Source organism: Chiloscyllium punctatum, chromosome 11 (assembly GCF_047496795.1).
Source record: "Chiloscyllium punctatum isolate Juve2018m chromosome 11, sChiPun1.3, whole genome shotgun sequence".
Taxonomy (NCBI): Eukaryota; Metazoa; Chordata; class Chondrichthyes; order Orectolobiformes; family Hemiscylliidae; genus Chiloscyllium; species Chiloscyllium punctatum.
The window spans coordinates 75,114,186-75,134,727 of record NC_092749.1 but is presented as its reverse complement, the minus strand read 5'-3'; the positions used below and the strand labels follow the sequence as shown (position 1 = coordinate 75,134,727).

General features: G+C 39.4%; 1 protein-coding gene across 13 annotated transcripts in view; it reads right to left on the bottom strand.

Annotated features, from left to right (window-relative positions):
* arid1b (AT-rich interactive domain 1B) overlaps positions 1 to 20,542 on the bottom strand; it is a 590,298-nt gene that overhangs the window by 424,097 nt on the left and 145,659 nt on the right. For all 13 annotated transcript variants that reach the window (XM_072581056.1, XM_072581059.1, XM_072581057.1 and 10 more), the window contains exon 3: positions 33 to 170. In XM_072581056.1, coding sequence (XP_072437157.1) covers positions 33 to 170 — 138 coding nt within the window. The remainder of the gene's footprint in view (positions 1 to 32; positions 171 to 20,542) is intronic.

The window sequence follows — 20,542 nt, the reverse complement described above, 5'->3', positions numbered from 1 at the left end:
GAACCCTTATAGCTTCAAGTCCAAATGCTTACCTGTTGCTGTTGGGGTTGGTACCTCTGCTGTGCTTGTTGCATGTATGAAGATTGCTGTTGCTGCTGCTGATTATAGTAAGGCTGTTGGCCCTGTTGGCAGTAACCAGTCATACCCTGCTGACTATATTGAGGGGGCATCTGAAGGAAGAGAGAGATTTCCATGAGACAGGTGAATTAAATAAGAAGAATCAAACTTGCATGTACATCACTTTAACCTACACACAAAACAATTGTACTATTTGCAAGTGTTTAAAACCCTAAACTATAAATTACGATTGTTGCTGCTTCATTAAATTTCAAATATCATGTGATTCTAAAGTCACGTTATACATTTCTCCAACATTTATTTAACCTTTGTCAGAAAATGTACAATCTAGAAGCCAACAATATTCTAAATAGAGTACCCTACTAAAATCTTTAAAGCCAAAACTTAGTTTTCAATCAGCTTTTGGACGACAATCCAAAATCGCCACTATAAAGGAAATAAATATCCTTTCCCACCTTTTCTTGTCTGGCAGAAGGCAAGACATTTTCTCTCTCAATAGGATAAATTGCACGGAATTCAAAAAATCCCTCTGGCAAGTACGAAATGATTCGTACCTGTTGTTTTCCTACAGCATGAAAATTAACTGCTCACGCGTACAAACTTATAACATTTAGAAAACAATATGAATGGCCCACAGCTGAGCTATATCACTACAGGAGATTTAGAAGTCAGGTTTACTGAGTTGACAAATTCCTCTGATTAATTTAGCAGACTGCATTCTACTAGTCGGTTCTGTGCTTCAACAGATGATTTGGTCACAACAAGTTTTACACTCCTTGTCATTTAATTGTACAGAAGCCAAAGTTTGCAGTTTTCACAAAACAAAAACTTGTACTCTCTTCAAATGGACAACGAGAGATTGGATAATGAATATAAAGTTAGTTTTTGAGTAGCAGAGGAAAGTTTCTCAGCAGCATTTCTTAACTTCATTAAAAATCTAATCATATCTCAATAAAACAAGTTGCAATTATTTCAAGGATTTTTACTACGAGACTAATAGCATAAAAGACCTTGAGTTCAAAAGGATACTTCAACAATGTACTTTTTGCAGAAGCACAGACAGCAACCTCCGCTTTCTGCATCTAACTTGTACACGTACAGATTCCAGAAATTGTTGTCAGTTTCAGAGGAGTAATGGCAAAGGAACCCTGACAATGTTGTGGTCATCATTACCACAAAATCAGGGTAAGAGCATTAAACTGTGTAGGTTCACATCAGAATCTTCTGGAAATTCTACAAAGACCTAAAAAGGATCCCTCGCTGATAAAGTTAACTCGGTGCTCGATGAAATCAAAGTTATGGTGGACTTTGCAGAATTAACAATTTAGCCAAATAATCCATTATAGAATAATGCCAATTGATATTTTTGTATTAATATCTGAGGTTGTGCTCCAAGCGTACATTTCAGATGATAATGAAATATACTCTTGGACTACATATAGCTGGACTATTTTATATATGGGTCCTTCTTTCCTGCCTATTTATATACTACATCAAATACAATGTATTGTTCCCCATCTGCATACTCCCCACCTCACATTTTCAACCTGCAGTAATTGTTCCTAATTAACTTATTCCTATTAAATAACCTTCTTCAATTGAGTGTTGCACCCTGTTAGCTTGGATAGATTTCAGATACAAAATGTGTTGATTCCAACCCACTAACAAATACATAGAAACATAGAAAACAGGAGCATTAGTAGGCAACTCAGTTCTGGGTGTCTGCCTGTTCATTATAATTATAGCTAATCATCCCACTCAATAGCCTGATTCCACTTATCCCCCGTATTCTTTGATCCTGTTAGCCCCAAGTGCTATATCCAGGTCCTATTTGAAACAAGTCAGGATTAGAGTGGTGCTGGAAAAGCACAGCAGGTCAGGCAGCATCAGAGGAGCAGAAGACCTTCATCCTTCCTGATTAAGGGTTTTTGCCCAAAACGTTGATTTTCCTAATCCTCAGATGCTGCCTGACCTACTGTGCTTTTCCGGCACCATCTCCAGCAACTGTGGTCTTCAATTTTGCCTTCTTTAAATCAGCTTACAATAAATATATTCTATTCCTTTTTGAATTAAATTATGAAATGAATTCTCCATTACCCTACTAAAATAATATATTTTGAGTGTGGGAGACTGAAGAAAATTAGGAACATTACTTATGTAAAGTTAAAAATGTTTAAAAATACAGTTCTAGCTAAATATCACATGTTTCAGTGTCTTTATTATAGTAATATGTTTGATTCAGCTTCATGTGAAAACTTCAAATGGAGAAACAGAGAAACAAATAATTTTGCTGGATTTGCAAACAGTCTAAACAATTATTGACAGTTAAGAGGCAAATATGCTTCAAAAATGCATTCAGATTTCACAGTTCAAAAATAGAATTGGAAATTCTGAGCTTTCAACAATTGACCTTTTTTTCTTCAAACGAGCCTCATTCATTGCTGAAAATCTAATTTACTGTACTTGATACAGAATCATACCACTGCCTAGCAATAAGAACTTGCAGCAAGATTATACAATTCAGCCCCTTGAGACTGTTCTGCCATTGATACAATCATGGCTGAACTCAACTCAGCCTCAACTCCACTCTCCTGCCTGCTCTACAAAACCCTTCAGCTCATTACTAATTTAAAACTCTATATTCTCCTTAATTTACTCAACATCCTGGTATCTACCACACTCTGGCATTTAGCTGTACAATTTCTCCAAGTAGATAGTCCATCTACAACTGATCTCCAAGAACCGGTAGCCAATGAACACAGTCCACCGATTTCTCAGCAACAAAACCAAACAAGCAGACAAAATGTGTCCAGACATCCTAGCCACTCTCACCTACATCAAAGACATCTTGGAGATGACTGCCAGACTACTCAGACCTCTTGGCACCACGGTAGCACACAAACCCTAAAACAAGTCATTTCATCTAACACACTAAAACAGCAGCTAATGAACTTGAAAGACCCCATACACACAAGCCAAACTAATGTCATTTACAAAATATCTTATACAAGAACTGTACCAAACACTCCATTGGACAAACAGGCAGAAAACTAGCCACCAGGACACATGAACACCAACTAGTCACTCTTGCTAATATCCTTACATACAGATGAGGAAGGACACCACTTCAACTGGGACAACATATCCATCCTGGGACAAGCCAAATAGATACCTGCATGAGAATTGCGAGAAGGATGGCATTCCAACCGGAACTCTATCAACAAACACATCGACCTGCTCCCATTTACCATCCTCTGAGAAAAAGATGAGGAAATGACATCACCAACCCAAGGAAACCTAATCACAAACATAAAGCGGGTCACTAACATCAGTGTTTCACCGAAGGCTCACTGATGATGTTACCTACTATGGTGACAAAACATCTGAAAATGAACCTTCAAGCTCAGTTAGCAAACTTACAACCAGAACCTCAACCAGAGCTACAATCTTCTCAAAACTCACAAATTTGACCATGTTTGCAGAAGAGAAACAGAGGGATAAAAGGATTCCATCTAATTAAGATGTGTAATTCAAAGGTATTGTGGCATTACAGCCACAATAATAATATCAAGTCTGTTTCTCCATTCAACAAGATAAATTATTCATTTCATCTTCCAGGATTATTTAATGCATTTATTCAATTAGACGGTCATTAGACAGTCAGTACTATAAAGAATTCATTTAGGTACAAAAGAAAAGGGAGAATACAAAGAAAAAGTAACAATTACTCCGATTTATCATAGAATTGCCATTCGGGTTGACATCAATTACATCAAACTTCAGTAACAGTAGAGTACGTTTGCAAAATATGTTTTTCCCCCCGCAACTATAGCCATTCATCACATTTTGATGTATTGCTTGCAAGAGTTGCAATTAAACCTAGTTTGAACAGGAAGTTAGCTTGGATTCACTGATTCGTAATGGTGAGAAATAGCACTTCTTTTCAATGAGATTGCTAATATTCCTGAAGAAAGGACGGTCTGTTCCATGCCCTGAAGCAGCAAAGACGAAGTGACTTGTTACAGCAGAAAAAGCAGCCAATTTCCAGACTGTCATATGTTTTTAACAAGTATAAACTGAACAATAATTAAATGCAACACATTCCATATAATTGATCTACTAAACTCTTTCTAAGACGTGCATTCCGGCACCCACCACATCAATGTATTCTTGCAGCTCTGATGTTGAATGCAATCTCAATAAACATGAAACCAGCTATCACAGAATAGAATCATAGAATCCCTACAGTATGGAAACAGGCCCTTTGGCCCAACAAGTCCACACCGACCCTCCGAAGAGTAACCCACCCAGGCCCATTCGCCTACTCTATTATTTACCCCTGACTAAAGCACCTAACCTTACACATGCCTGAACACTATGGGCAATTTAGCATGGCCAATTCACCTAATCAGCACATCTTCGCATTGTGGGAGAAAACCAGACCACCTGGAAGAAACCCACGCAGACACAGGAGATCGTGCAAACTCCACACAGATAGCAACCCAAGGCTGGAATCAAACCTGCGTCTTGGTGCTGTGAGGCAGCAGTGCTAACTACTGAGCCACCATTAGAAAGTTCCAGAAGTGTAAGGCACAATCACTCAAAGTTGGCCCAGTAAATTTATCTCATGAGTAGTTAAATGGGTAGGTCAATCCTTTCTTAATTAGCCTCCAGACAGGACAATGGTAAGACAACCGATCTCAGTATCCACGGTGGTAAGATTAACATTAGAATTCTCAATTCTATGCAATGTCAATCATTCCACAATAGTAAGAGAGAATTTGGCCTCAGAATGAGCAAAGTATCAGAAGTCAGCTGCACTTCCCACACCACTTTCAAATCACCTGATAAATGCTATGGCCAAAGTCCAAAATTAACACTAGGACTTTGGAAGGGACATCTAAGGATCCAGGTAGCTAGATATAACTGATTGCAACAGTGCTATTACAGCTTACCAGTTTGTCAAATGTGAGATGCTCATGTACCACAGATGATTTTTTTTTTACACTTTTTAACTCAGTGCTACATTATGAAATGCTTATTTGGATTCATCATGAGTGATACTCATCCCTGGGAGAAAGTGAGGACTGCAGGTGCTGGAGATCAGAGCTGAAAAATGTGTTGCTGGAAAAGCGTAGCAGGTCAAGCAGCATCAAAGGAGCAGGAGAATTGACGTTTCGGGCATAAGCCCTTCTACTCATCCTTCTCATTAATACATTTGAGTGGGAGCGACACTACCTGGTTCCATTCCCAACTATCCAACTGTGGCAAAAAGTCACTTGTTATGGTATAATTGCTTGTTTCTACACTGTAAGCGCACGTGCCCAGGGATCTGTCTTTAGTCCCATACTCATGTGTATGCTGCCCTTTAGTAAAATCATCCAAAAACACATCAAGTTTTATATGTATGCTGATCGTATTAATTCAATTACCTGCTGAAAACCCCATTTACACCTTTACTATCTCCAGTCCTGACTATTCCAAGAATACTCCTCTTTTTGACTTCAGTTTTGTAACCTCCATAAACATTAACACATCTGCAATGTATTCATTTCCTAATTTGTACTAAATCCTATTTAGCTGGCATTTGTGTCCACTAAACAACTATAGCTCACAGTACAGCAATGGACATAAGCAATTCAAGACACCATTACCTCAAGGACAATTAGGGCAATAAAACCTGGTATTGTGAAAATTTGGCCTCTTGTGCATCCCCGATTTCAATCACCCAATCATTGGCAACCACACCCTCAAGTACCATATCCTAAGCTCTGGAATATTCTCCTTTAAGATTCTTTACTACTCCAAATTCCTTAAGATGTTCCAAAAGCGCACCTCTTTTGGTCACATGTTCTAATACTTCTTCAAAATTGTTGTCAACACATTGGGATGTTTAATTAGGTTAAAAACACTATATAAAATGCAAGCTGTTAAGACTTTCTGGCAATTGCATTTACCGATCCAATTCTTTCAGGTTTGTTTGAAACAAATCTCTGATCATATTGTGGGATCATGTTCAAATAACAATCGAAATAGGTGAGTGGTGAAAATAGGCTCTTTTATTCAGCAATCACAGCACAGGTTCGAGGCAGCGATAGAATCCCAAAATACAGTTCTTACAAAAGCCCCTTTATACACAGTTCTTACATATATTAAAATTCTATGACCATAGTGTTACTTTTTTAAAAAAAATCTATAGAACACAAAGGTTTGAGGGACCTCTGTCCTGGTAGATAGGAGATGGGTTAAAACGTGCTAAATGCTGGCTGCTACTTCTGAGAGGATTAAGAGTGTCTGTCCAGTCTGCTTGCATTATTAACAGGCTTTAGTCCTTTTGTCTTTTAAGTTAGTAAATGTTAGTGAAAATACTTGGCCTATATGCTCTAAACAAAATAAAATTTGTACCGATACTAAATAAAAGGATACAGGATATTAAACTGATTACTGCAGCTGGGTTGTGAGAGCTGTTTACTATTTGCCAGTGAGAGTTTCATTCATTCATGCAATTTCATGGAAGTGCTGTTTTGTTGGTTCGTTTCTTAAAGGGGTAATGGACCAGTTAAAAGGTATTTCACAGCTACATACTAATTGGGGAATCTATTCAAGTCCAGGAGATGGTTGGTTAGGGTTGATTTATATTATAAATGTTTCGTGAAGACTTGATGGTGATGGTATTGTTCTGTATGTTACACTTATTCAGAGGTAAACACTGCTTGTAGCAAGGGCTGATAAGGTGTGAAAATACAGTAATGAATTTTGAAAGGGTTGTTTTGATTTGAAAGGGTTGTTTTAAATTTGGATGTAAAATATACTACAGAACTGCAGTTTGATGAATGAATGAAACCGTGTTATAGTAAACAACGGGTTAATAAAGGATTATGAATGAGTGAACAGGAACTTGGTATTAATGAATACAGCGAGCTGGTGAGTGAGTTAGTAAAGGTAACCTAAAACACAATATCAATGTAACGTATAATAGCTTTTTACAAGTAAAAACACAGTTAGGATGAAACAAAATAGCTACTGCAATTGTAATTTTGCAAGTAACAAAATCAGTAATACAAATATTTTCAGAGAAATCTAAGTTCCCCAAAACCCAGCTGGGCCAGCAGTGAGAAAGCTTTTCATGACTGTTACTTTATTCTATGGCTGGATGTAGATGAAAAATGAATTTTCACTAAAATGACATCCCATAGACACAGTGCTGGAAAAGAACAAAATAAAAATCTGCAGCTTTAAATTAACAGTGAATGGCTTGTAGAATTCTTACTTTGAGGTAATTGACCTATATTTTTGTTGTCAAAGTTTTTCAAATAAGCAATCATTGCTAAATATAGTCAAGTCAGAAGAGCTTGAATTTATGTAGTATTTTAATGTCACAAAAATCAAGACTTCATATACAATAAGTACATGAGAAATGAAACAATTTTCCAAACATTATTACATACACAAACTAAATAATACTCATAATTCAGCCTGCAATACAAAGTATTCCCAAAGTGAATAATTGATTTTTTTTAAAAAAGAAAACATTTAACTGTAAGCTCTCTAGTCCAGAATACTATATTTGAAATCAAGGTTTTTCTAGAATTTTCTGGATACTAAAATAATTTTGGAATGGCTCAGCACGAGGATGACCACTAGATGTAAAAACATACCAAAGACATAACACCAAAACTAGAATTAAAACCTGAAAGTGGATCTTTTCAAAACTGCTCACTTGAAAATTTGGGCTGATGAATGCAGAAGGGTCCAGGACAACAATCAACATAAGGAGTCAGAAGCAGACCAGCCAAGGAAGCAAGCAAGCAGAATAGCAAGTGAAGTGCTAGATGAGAAAGGGAAATGCCAAGTGAAACAGTGAATGGTATTTTGGTATTGGAGAGCCGGGCACTAAGGATGTCGAGCAGAGCTTTAAGGAGAGTGAGAGTGGTGACAGCTCCTTGGGCATCAGCTTTTTCAATTCATTCATGAGATTTGGGCATCACTAGCTAGACCAGCATTTACTACACATCTTAAATTGCCCTGCTGGCAGTTAAGAGTCAACCACATTGCTGTGGGTTTGGAGTCGCAAGGAGGCCAGGCCAGGTGAAGATGGCAGATTTCCTTCCACAAGGGACATTAGTGAACCAGATAGGTTTTTTTGACAACTGACAATGGTTTCACAGTCACCATTGGACTATTAATTCCAGATTGTTATTAAATTCAAATTCTACCATTTGCCTTGGCAGAATTCAAAACCGGGTCCCCAGAACACTACCCGAGTCTCTGGATTAATAGGTGAGCGATAATACCACTAGATTATCGTCTGCCAATATAACTAACTTTGCTTTATGGGACAATGATTCATTAATGATTAACAAAGCAGCCATGTTAAATTTAATCTGCAATAAATTGTGAAATGTGAGTTTGAAACTGGAACTCCCCAGGAAAGGCTGAGGCAACATTGTCAAAGAGTTCGCACATCAAGAGAAAGGCTTGGTTCTTGAATCAATCCAGACAATCTGCAGATTTGATTAGCAGAGAGAGGAACAAAACATCTCTCCCTTTCTAGATATTTTCTAATCATAATTTCTATCTGTTCAGAGATGTTTCCAGTCACTTCTAGAGTAGGTGAGACTTGAACCTAGGCCTGCTGGCCCGGAGGTACAGACACTACTACTGCACCGCAAGAGGCCTAAATATTTTCAACTTAACCTGTTCAGGGATGTTAATGCATACCTCTCCCTTATTGCCCAGAGCTAGGAACACGAGCCACAACTGGCCACAACAGCCCTCCTTCTCCTTTTAGATATTTTCAAAGCAAGCTTCAACCTAAAAGCTCAACAAGTCAACTTCACCTTGAATCATACACATTTAAAACCTGGGGGGTAGTGGGGAGAGCTAAACAAGCTACATTAAATTCTCAGTTCACTGATAATGCTGCGAACATACTTGGTGACAACTTGAAGATACACAGTTACCTTAATTCTTTCCTGAATGTGTATGCTCACCATCTGTTTCTCCTAAACTATTTTCCAATACAACAATTTTAATATATATAGGGTGATCCACGGGTCCAGTTATCATAGTTTCAGTTACCAGCGGCCCGAGCATATTACATGGAACGTTCCAGAACCAGGATATGCTACCAGGGAGGTAAATTTCCCAATTAAATGAATAGGTTCGCTACTATCTGCTGTAGGCCTTGGAACGTATCTTCCATGGGTACTGAGTACCTCTGTCAACATCCTCTTCCCACAAAAAAAAACAATTTCTGATTTCCAGCATATGCAATGTACTAGCAAAATTCAAGCCTGACAACATCTTGGGGGGAGACAAACACAGTCAGACTGGATTAAGTAAAACTTTAAATGTTTCTCACTTCAGATGCTGCTAGACCGAAGTTTCTCCAGCACTTTGCTTTTATTCAACTTGTCTCCCTACAGTAATCAAGTGCTCAATCCCTTCACCCACCTCCCCACAGACAGTAATCAGCCCCTCTCTTCCCACACACACTAACATACATCAGTCAGCCTCTGCCCATTACCCACATACACAAAGTGTCATTAGATATGCCCTCATACCCTGCTCATACATATACATGACAGAGGTCAGCCCTCCTCCCAGCAAACTCAGCTTTGTACTCAATCCCTCTCCACTTTTTATCTAGTTGCCAATGCTTACAATTCAGAGTTTCCAGACCAAGGTACAGAACCTTGCAGCCAAGAGTAGAAACACAGCAAAGTTTTAAGCCGTTACTCATTTTCCCAGCTCAGCCCCTTATCTCATGGTTCGTGCCAATGTTAAAACACATCAGTCACCATTTTATGCTTGCTTGCCATTTGTTGCAGTGCTTTAAGTGTCTGGTCCAAGAATTGTGAAGTCACCTGGAACGATAAACTCTAGATAGCCAGTGTTTTGGATTCAAACGTTTCCAACTTGAGAGATTATAAAGGACTGCAACTTTGAATGTCAGTTGTTATTTAAAAGCAATTATCATAATTGTTATAGTATTCACCCTACAGTTCAGTCGTTCTCCAGGTGCTACAGAAATATATAAGAATCATAGAGAGGTACAGCATGCAAACAGACCCTTCAGTCCAACCCACCCATGCTGACCAGATATCCCAAACCAATCTAGTCCCATTTGCCAGCACTTGGCCCATATCCCTCCAAACCCTTCCTATTCATATACCCATCCAGATGCCTTTTAAATTTTACAATGGTACTAACCTCCACCACTTCCTCTGGCAGCTCATTCCATACATGCACCACCCTCTGCGTGAAAAAGTTGCCCCTTAGGTCTCTTTTACATCTTTCCCCTCTCACCCTAAACCTATGCCCTCTAGTTCTAGACTCCCCCATCCCAGGGAAAAGACCTTGTCTATTTATCCTATCCATGCCCCTCATAATTTTATAAACCTCTATGAGGTCACCCCTCAGCCTCCGACGCATCAGAGAAAACAGCCCCAGCCTATTCAACCTCTCCCTATAGCTCAAATCCTCCAACCTGGTAACATCCTTGTAAATCTTTTCCAAATTGTAAATCCTTTCAAGTTTCACAACATCCTTCCATTAGGAATTGCACACAATAATCCAAAAGTGGCCTAACCAATGTCCTGTACAGCTGCAACATGACCTCCCAATGAGAAACGACACAAAGGTAAAGCATAGAATTAAAGCAGCAAAATAGTGTCAGAAATAAATAATTAAATTTACAAAAGTAAAATGTATCAGGTAAAATAGAATAAAGCTTTGCTGAGAAAAGCAGAAAGTCCAGCTCTGTGCAAAAACAAGTTTAGGCAGTTGCAAAACTTAAAATGAGTTATTAAGGAGGCACAGAAACCGCAGTGGAAAGGAACATATTGACAGAACACTTCAAATACATACGAGAAAAGACAATGGGGGTTTGGGTTGAGTTTACTGATCAAGCATCTGAAGTGGAAATGGTGAAAAATGGGTTTAAGACATGAAAGACAGTCGGTAATCAGGTTTAGATAAGGATATGAGGTGATGGGCATGTGGCCAAACCTTAGGGGATACCAGCAATTAGTGTCATCACCCAAGTCAATACAAACAGTCACAAGGGCAGCTTTTTGTTATTGCTACTCTAGATCACAAAATCAGTAATATGATTAAACGATCACAGTCAGCAAAAGACTGACATAAGTTTATCATAAACACCAACAGGAATGTGTTGAGGACATAGTGTTCATCAGCAGACGTTTGATTGACATGTTGATTGGGTAGAAACTGTATAAGTACTGAAGATTGTGAGTGCCACTTTGGAGTAGTCCAAAGGAGCACTTTGTTGGTAAGTGCCGGTAACGCTACTCTGCTGAGGTTCTAGAACCTCTACTTAGACTAGGGCTTGGTGACTTGTAAATTTGTAACTGTGATGCTGTATTAAATAATGAAAGTTTAAGACGTTTCGTCCCCTGTCTAGGTGACATCCTCAGTGCTTGGGAGCCTCCTATCAAGCACTTCTGTGAGGTTTCCTCTGCCATTTATAGTGGTTTGAATCTGCCGCTTCCGGTTGTCAGTTCCAGCTGTCCGTTGTAGTGATCGGTATAATGGGTCCAGGTCGATGTGCTTATTGATTGAACTTGTGGATGAGTGCCATGCCTCTAGGAATTCCCTGGCTGTTCTCTGTTTGGCTTGTCCTATAATAATAGTGTTGTCCCAGTCAAATTCATGTTGCTTGTCATCTGTGTGTGTGGCTACTAAGGATAGCTGGTCGTGTCGTTTCGTGGCTAGTTGGTGTTCATGGATGCGGATCATTAGCTGTCTTCCTGTTTGTCCTATGTAGTGTTTTGTGCAGTCCTTGCATGGGATTTTGTACACTACATTGGTTTTGCTCATGCTGGGTATCGGGTCCTTCGTTCTGGTGAGTTGTTGTCTGAGTGTGGCTGTTGGTTTGTGTGCTGTTATGAGTCCTAGTGGTCGCAGCAGTCTGGCTGTCAGTTCAGAAATGCTTTTGATGTATGGTATCAAAATCCCATGCGAGGACTGCATAAAACACTACATAGGACAAACAGGAAGACAGCTAACGATCTGCATCCATGAACACCAACTAGCCACGAAACGACACGATCAGCTATCCTTAGTAGCCACACACGCAGATGACACGCAACATGAATTCCGACTGGGACAACACTACTATTATAGGACAAGCCAAATAGAGAACAGCCAGGGAATTCCTAGAGGCATGGCACTCATCCACAGATTCAATCAATAAGCACATCGACCTGGACCTAATATACCAACCACTGCAACGGACAGCTGGAACTGACAACAGGAAGCGGCAGATTCAAACCACTATAAATGCAGGAGGAAACATCACAGAAGCGCTTCACAGGAGGCTCCCAAGCACTGAGGATGTCACCTAGACAGGGGACGAAATGTCTGCAACACAAATTCCCAGCTCGGCGAACAGAACCACAACAACGAGCACCCGAGCTGCAAATCTTCTCACAAACTTTGAATGAATGTTTAAATAAATGTACTAAACCTTTAATGGACTGCCTGTAAGAATTTTATTCCAGGCAACTGAATGATTTCAGGGAAAGAACCAGGGAAGGTTGAGTAAACTCCAATAGGGAGTCTTCCCTTACCCATAGAAGCTCTCAGGGAGGCGAGACACCAATTCTGTACTCAATACTCTGACCAATAAAGGAAAGCATACCAAACTGTGGGACCATGAAAGTTAACAAGAACAGTTTAGAATTGTGGTCTCGATTAGAGTGGTGCTGGAAAAGCACAGCAGTTCAGGCAGCATCCGAGGAGCAGTAAAATCGACGTTTCGGGCAAAAGTCCTTCATCAGGTACATACATGTTCAGCGAGTAGCTAATCTACCTCAGCTTTCTCTTTAGGATCCCATCATCAGTTATCAGTCTTTACCAAGTGAATTCATTCCCCATTATTTAAGTAAATAGCATTTGTAACATCTGGTACATGAGCTATCAGCTATGCCTTTTTCCCTGCTGTAGTACTGAAGATTGTTGCTCCAGACCCAGTTACATCCATGGTCAAACCATTCCAGTCCACCTACAACACTAACATCTATCCAACAACTTGTAAAATTGCCCAGATATGCTCTGTTCACAAAACCAAGACAAATCCTGTAATACCAACCTATCAGTCTACTGCCAACCTAGAAAGGCTTGGAATATGATATTTACAATGCTACTAAGTGGCATTTACTCAGCAATAACCTCTACCTCTACCAAATGCTTAGCTTGGTTTATGCCAGGGACATGCAACTCCAGACTTCACTGCAACATTAGTCCAAACCTGGTCAAAAGAATAACCTGGTCAAAAGAATCAAAAGACATCCAAAGCTCTAATAAAACTGAAATCAATGGGCAGCTGGGAGTGCCCATCCACTTGTTTTAATCAGCTAGCATAAACAAATATAGCTGTGGGCATTAAAAGATCAATATTCATAGTTCCAAGATATCACAGCAAGTGTATTTCAGAGCAGTGTCGTCGATACTAATATCTTTAGCTGCTTCAACAACCTTCCCTCCATCATAAGATCAGCAGTGGGAATGCTCATTGAAGTTTAGGGTACCATTCATGACCCCTCAAAAACTGAAGCAGACTGTTCGAGCACGAAATGAGATTTGGACAACATTCAGGTTTGAGGTGGTGAATAACATTTGTACAAATCAGTGCAGAAATAACAATCTTCAACAAGAGAGAAGGTAACTGTCACCTCCTAACACTCAACAGCATTTTGTCACTGAATCTTCTGCCACTAACACCATAGAGGTTACTACTGATCAGAAACTGAAAACATTATCAATATTGCAGCTAAAGAGCTGGCCAGAAGCTATGAATTCTGTACTAACTCACCTCACAACCTCTCGAAGTCTGTCCACAATCTACAAGGCAGGTGAATGCAGTTATAAACAAAGTTCAATACAATTCAGTAAAAGCAGATTTTGATCCATACACCATCTACATCTTTAAACATTTACTCGTTCCAACATCAAGAACGGCTGTAGCAGTCTGCGTCATCCATCAAAATACACTGCAACAACTCATCAAAACTGTTTCAACAGCACATCTGAAAGCTGAAAAAGCTACAATCTAGAAGGAAAGGGGAGGTGAATGCGTACACCATGAGCTGCAAGCTCCCCATTAAGGCTACACAGGATCCTGATTTGGAACTACAATCACCATTCCTTCACTATGTCTGGGAGGAAAAGCACTGAAACTCCATTCTTAACAACAATGATGCACCAACATCACTTGGACAGCAGCAGTTCAAGATGGCAGCTCAACACAACCTTGAAGAGCAATTTGGGCTGGGCTGATCAGTAATGCTCACAACCAAAGAATCAAACAAAATCTAAATTTTTCCAGTGGGATAGTAAACCCCATAAATGTGATCACCAGTCTTCTGCTTTTATTGAAAAATCAGTATTTGATGGGATTCAGAACTGATCTATCCCTAGTAATCGGTGTACTTTTTATTGCCTCTAAATATTTATTTCATGAGTTATTACAAAACATTGACATTATTTGTTAGTTCCTAATAATTTCAGCAGTTAAAATTCAATAAGCAAACATGAAAAGTACTGAAGCTTGGTACTTGAACACCAAAACACAGCACTTTACCCCTGACTTCAAAAGCAAACCAAAACCTGTTCTGGCCATATGACTTGTCTTTTTTTTAGTTTCCATACGCCTGGTTTTGCATCTAAGAGTAAGATACTGAGCACATATTAAAAATTAATGACTAGTATAAATACCAGGATACTAAAGTGTCAACACTCTTTAAGTTCGAATAACTTCCCTTGCAGAATGATATAAACCAAAATATTCTTAAACAGCACATGCAAGATTTAAATGCTTCAAAGCTACCACAATTTTCGGAAGTAAAAGCAAAATACTGCAGATGCTAGGCATCTAAAAAACAAATTCTCAAGAATCTCACAAGTCTGGCAGCATCTGTGCAGAGAGGAAGAGTTAATATTTCAAGTCCAATGACTCTTCATTGAATGTTATGTTTCATTTCCCCTCAACACAGCAACAATCCAACATACCAATAACACAAAAACCTTCTATAAACTTGATTTGTGAAATGAATGAATCTTCTCTAAAGATGGTGTACTTACCATTAAAGATCACTCATTATTTAAGCTATGAAGCTTTATTAATTTAGTTTTCTTCACCCTAGCTTGGAGTCAAAATAACATTCCATCAAAATTCCTTTTCTAGCCGGCATCGTGATTTTTGTGCTCTTCACCACAAATATGACCGTGAATGTAGTCACTATACATTTGGATCTTCAAACTAAGTTCTTTTCAAGAAGCTTCAATGCAGTTGCAGTTTACATGGTCAATAAAACTAGAATGAGTAATGAGTAGTCTCCAAAAATCTAAAAGCATTCTCTCCTGCCTTTAATGACAAATTGTTTTGGAACAGACTTACAATAAATCTCATTAACCCTGATGTCCAGTGTCATCTACTCTACTTCCTTTCTTATAAAGTGGTCTAGTTTGTTTTCTTTTGACAACCAGCTGTTGAATTCAAATACAAAAGATGAAGGTCAACTAATACATGTTAATGAGGGTCCTTGACACTTTGCTGATACTTTTGCACTATGAATAGCTTCCATACATGTTGAAGTGTTAGAATTGAACCATGCACAATAGAGATAAATTTCCTTTTGTGTTACAAATGTCCAGATAGCCCTTCCAGAATATCACCAATCAAGTCTGAACAATCTGAAAACGCTGCTGATAACATTTACTACTGGGTTTGAACATATCAGGCAGACTGCTAGCAGCAAGATTCAACAATATTATCTCAAGCACTTAACACCTTATCAAATCAGAACTAATATTCACTAATTACTAAAATATACAAGTCTAAAATCAAAAGGATGAAATGTATGGTTAAAACAATGCTGGCAAGGAAGGTAATAATAAATTACAACACAACATAAAAGCCTTCAGGCAGTACCTCACATGGAACCTCTTGAATGTTTCAATTTTGAACAGAACCTAATCAGATTTTATTTGAATGTCTAAACAGCGTGCAGACATTCCTCAAAAACAATTATATTTTGACAGAGAGCAGTTAAACAATATAGTCAGCATACAATGAACAGAACTTGACCATAGCCACATAACCAACAGAAACTGCACCTATGTGGCTTGCCAGTGGTGTTTTCTTTTACTTTCTTTAGTATAACTAAAGGAAAGTCACCATAATCCTAGAGGACAACAGAACTGCTCTCTCCTTAGAAAGCATCCCTACTCCATAACTCAAAGTTATGACCAATGAAGGCAAGAGTGCCAAATGCCTTCTTCACCATCCAGTTTCCCTGTGATGCCACCTTCAAGAACCTATATACTTGTATCACTGGGTCTCTTTATTTGGCAACACTCCCCAGGTCCTTCGACCATTAAGTGCGGAAGTCCTGACTTGGCTTGCCTTACCAAAATAAAACACCTCACATTATCCAAATTAAACTCCATCTGCACTCCTTGGTGCACTGGCCCATCAGATCAAGTCACAATGTACTCAGAGATAATCTTCTTCACTATCTACTAGTTTGGTGTTGTCTGCAAACTTACTAACCATACCTCCATATTCACATCTAAATAATTTATATAAATGACAAAAGGCAGTGCACTCAGCACTGATCCTTGGGCTGACCAGTCACTGGACAGAGGGTTCCCGACCAAAACACAATCCTCCACCACCACCCTCTGGCTCCTCCCTTCCAGCCAACTTTGAATCCAATTGGCTAGCTCCGCTTGGATCCCATGTGATCTAACCATACCAACCAGTCTATCATGTGGAACGTTGTTGAGTGCTACGTTAAAGTCCATATAAAAAAAATCTACCACTCTGCCTTCAATCTTCTTTGTCACTTCTTCATAAAACTGAATCCAGTTAGTGAGACATGATTTCCCATGCACCAAGCTATGCTGACTGTCCCCAATCAGCCCTTGCCTCTCCACATGCAATTAAATCCTGTTCCTCAGAATCCCCTCCAACAACATACCCAACGCTGATTTATAGTTCCCTAGCTTTTCTTTACAACCTCTCTTAAATAATGGCATATTTGCCAACTTCCAGTCTTCCAGCACCTTCCCTGTGGCTGCCAATAATGCAAATATCTCAGTAAGGGGTCAAATAAATATTTTCCTAGCTTCCCACAAAGTTCTGGGATACACCTGATCAGGTTCGGGAGATTCATTTATCTTTATGCAGTTTAAGACCTTCAGCACCCCCTCTTCCATAATATGATCTCAACAATCAATTTTCCCAAGTTCTCTAACTTTCAAGTCCTTCTCCATAGTAAAAACTGATATTCTTTTAGTATCTCAAAATATTCTTTTATATCTACCATCTCCTGTGGTTCCACACATAGCCAAGCTGATCATTATGGAGCCATATTCTATTCTTAGTTACCATTTTGTCCTTAATGTATTTACAGAATTCCTTTGGATTCTCCATAACTCTAATTGGCAAAGCTAACTCATGTCTCCTTTTTGCCCTTTTGATATCTCTTAAGTATACTCCTACTGCCCTTACGCTCTTCTAGGGATTCACTTGATCTCAGTTGCTTACATGTGATGTATGCCTCCTCTTTTCTTGACCACAGTCTCAATTTCCCTACTCATCCAGCATTCCCTACAGCTACCAGCCTTGCCCTTTACACCAATAGAAACACTGTCTCTGAACTCTCTATCTCATTCTTAAAGGCCTCCAATTTCCCAACTGCCCCTTCACCTGCAAACAGGAAAAAGTGAGGACTGCAAGTGCTGGAGTTCAGAGTCAAAAAGTGTGGTGCTGGTAAAGCACAGCCAGTCAAGCAGAGGAGCAGCAGAGTTGACGATTCGAGCATAAACTCTCTTGCTCCTTGGATGCTGCCTGACCAGCTGTACTCTTGACCTGCAAATAGCCTCCCTGAATCAACTTCTGAAAGTTCCTGTCTAATACTGTCCAAACTGGCCTTATCCCTTAACTTATTGATCTATCCTTTTCCATAATATTTCAAAGCAAATAGAATTATGATCACTTGCCCCAAAGTGTTCCCCAACGACACCTTGGTCACTTGCTCTGCCTTATTTCTTAACAGAAGGTTAAGTGCTGCTCCTTCTCTATTAGGTCTCCATGGATTTCTAGTTTCTCTCAACTCTGTCCATACTATCCTTTTTAGGCTCCGAGAGGAATGACTCCATCATCATATTAAAGTCAGGGTCCTGGAAGCTCTTAAACAAAAGATCCCATGGCACTATTCTGAAGAACAGCAAGGAAGGGAGTGTGCAAGCCAACTGCTAGACATAATGGCTGTTATATTTTTTACAATTTGTGCCTACACTTCAAAACCAGTATTCCGTTGGTTATAAAGTACCTTGAGATGTTCAGTGGTTATGGAAAAACACTACATACATTTTTTTGGATCAAGGAGATCTTCAGGCCAAAATACTGTGAAAAACTTTATGAAGCAGCATGCATGCATTTTTGTCAACCTCCAAGACAAAAACTGCTACATATGTCACCTGCACTGGGAGTGACAACGTTGACTGCATGCACAAGTTTACAGAATATGACTTGAACCCACAATGTCCAGTTTCAAGTTGTGAAAGGGTGCTTAAGTATCTGTGCGGATACTAATAAGGATCATTTCATGAATGAAAAAAACAGATAGGACAATTCCAAACTCAGAACGATCGCAATTGAAAACAATTGAAAACAAAAAAATGCTGCGGGTCAGGCAGCATCCATGGAGAGAAAGCAGGCTAACATTTGGAGTCTAGATGACTCTTCATCAGAGCTGAAGTGAAGTGTGGAGGGGGCAGCATTATGCAATTTGGGGGAGTGGGGGTTTAGCTGGAGTGTTGGAGGAGAAAGTATGTTGTAGTTCAGATTAAATGATCGGAGGTGGATAGGATAGTGAAGGCGACGTTTGGTATGCTTTCCTTTATTGGTCAGAGTATTGAGTACAGGAGTTGCAGATGTACAGGACATTGGTCAGGCCACTGTTGGAATATTGCATGCAATTCTGGTCTCCTTCATATCGGAAAGATGTTGTGAAACTTGAAAGGGTTAAGAAAAGATTTACAAGGATGTTGCCAGGGTTGGAGGATCTGAGCTACAGGGAAAGGCTGAACAGGCTGGGGCTGTTTTCCCTGGAGCGCCGGAGGCTGAGGGGTGACCTTATAGAGGTTTACAAAATTATGATGGGCATGGATAAGATAATAGGCAAAGTCTTTTCCCCGGGGTCAGGGAGTCCAGAACTAGAGGGCATAGGTTTAGGGTGAGAGTGGAAAGATATAAAAGAGACCTACAGGGCAACATTTTCATGCAGAGGGCGGTACGTGTATGGAATGAGCTGCCAGAGGATGTGGTGGAGGCTGGTACAATTGCAACATTTATGAGGCATTTGGATGGGTATATGAATAGGAAGGGTTTGAAGGGATATGGGTCGGGTGCTGGCAGGTGGGACTAGATTGGGTTGGGAATCTGATTGGCATGGACGGGTTGGACCGAAGGGTCTGTTTCCATGCTGTACATCTCTATGACTCTATAATACCACTAGGGACTGATCTCAATTCTGAGAAGTACCCTTCTATCTCTATTATGTCTTGCATGAACAAGCCAGTTTCATATCCAGCTAGTCAGCTCATTTTGGACCCCACCTTTTATCCTAACCTGTCTATAAGATACTTTAATCAAATGCCTTACTAAGGTCCATGTAGCCAACATTCACTGCCCTCATGATTCCTTTTGCTTCCGATTAAACAAATAATTTGTAACTGCATCTCAATTAGTTGAAAGATTGTAATGAGGGTCACACTAACACATGAAATTAAGGTTTACACAGTAATATAGTTTCATTTTACTAAGATCTGCCGACAATTATTTTCTTCACCTTAGCAGTTAACAAGCATCTTAAAATGGAACATACAAATGCAATATTGTGCCATTGAACATGCACTAATTTCCACAATGCTTAGGTTAATGGTGCTGAATTAATTGTCTGCTAGTACCATACACCAAGTGAGAATGTTGGCAACAAAGCAGTTATATCATGCAGATCCATACACATTCTTAGACAATGGAAATCGCAAGCTTTTCATATTTTCACTGAAATAACATGACAAAGGTGACAGCAGTGGAATAAAACAAGCATGGCCAAAGTCTGTTCATCACAAGTTATTAAATGATTGTGGGTTTCCAAAATTTACATTGCAACAAAATCAAACATACACAGCATGAAGTTCTTCTGCCAATTTTTCTTACAGCATGGTTAAACACTACAAACAGTTCCAATTTAGTCTGTTAACAGCAGGAATTCTATCCTTTCCTCTCTTGGGAGGTAACTCATTATCACACAACCTGCTGTTATTAGCCAACTGGCTTTGCTGCCAGAGCTTGAAACAGTGGATGTCTCATGGACACAAAACATTCTTAAACACACAAGCATAGGGGTTGTGTTAGGTTGTGCTA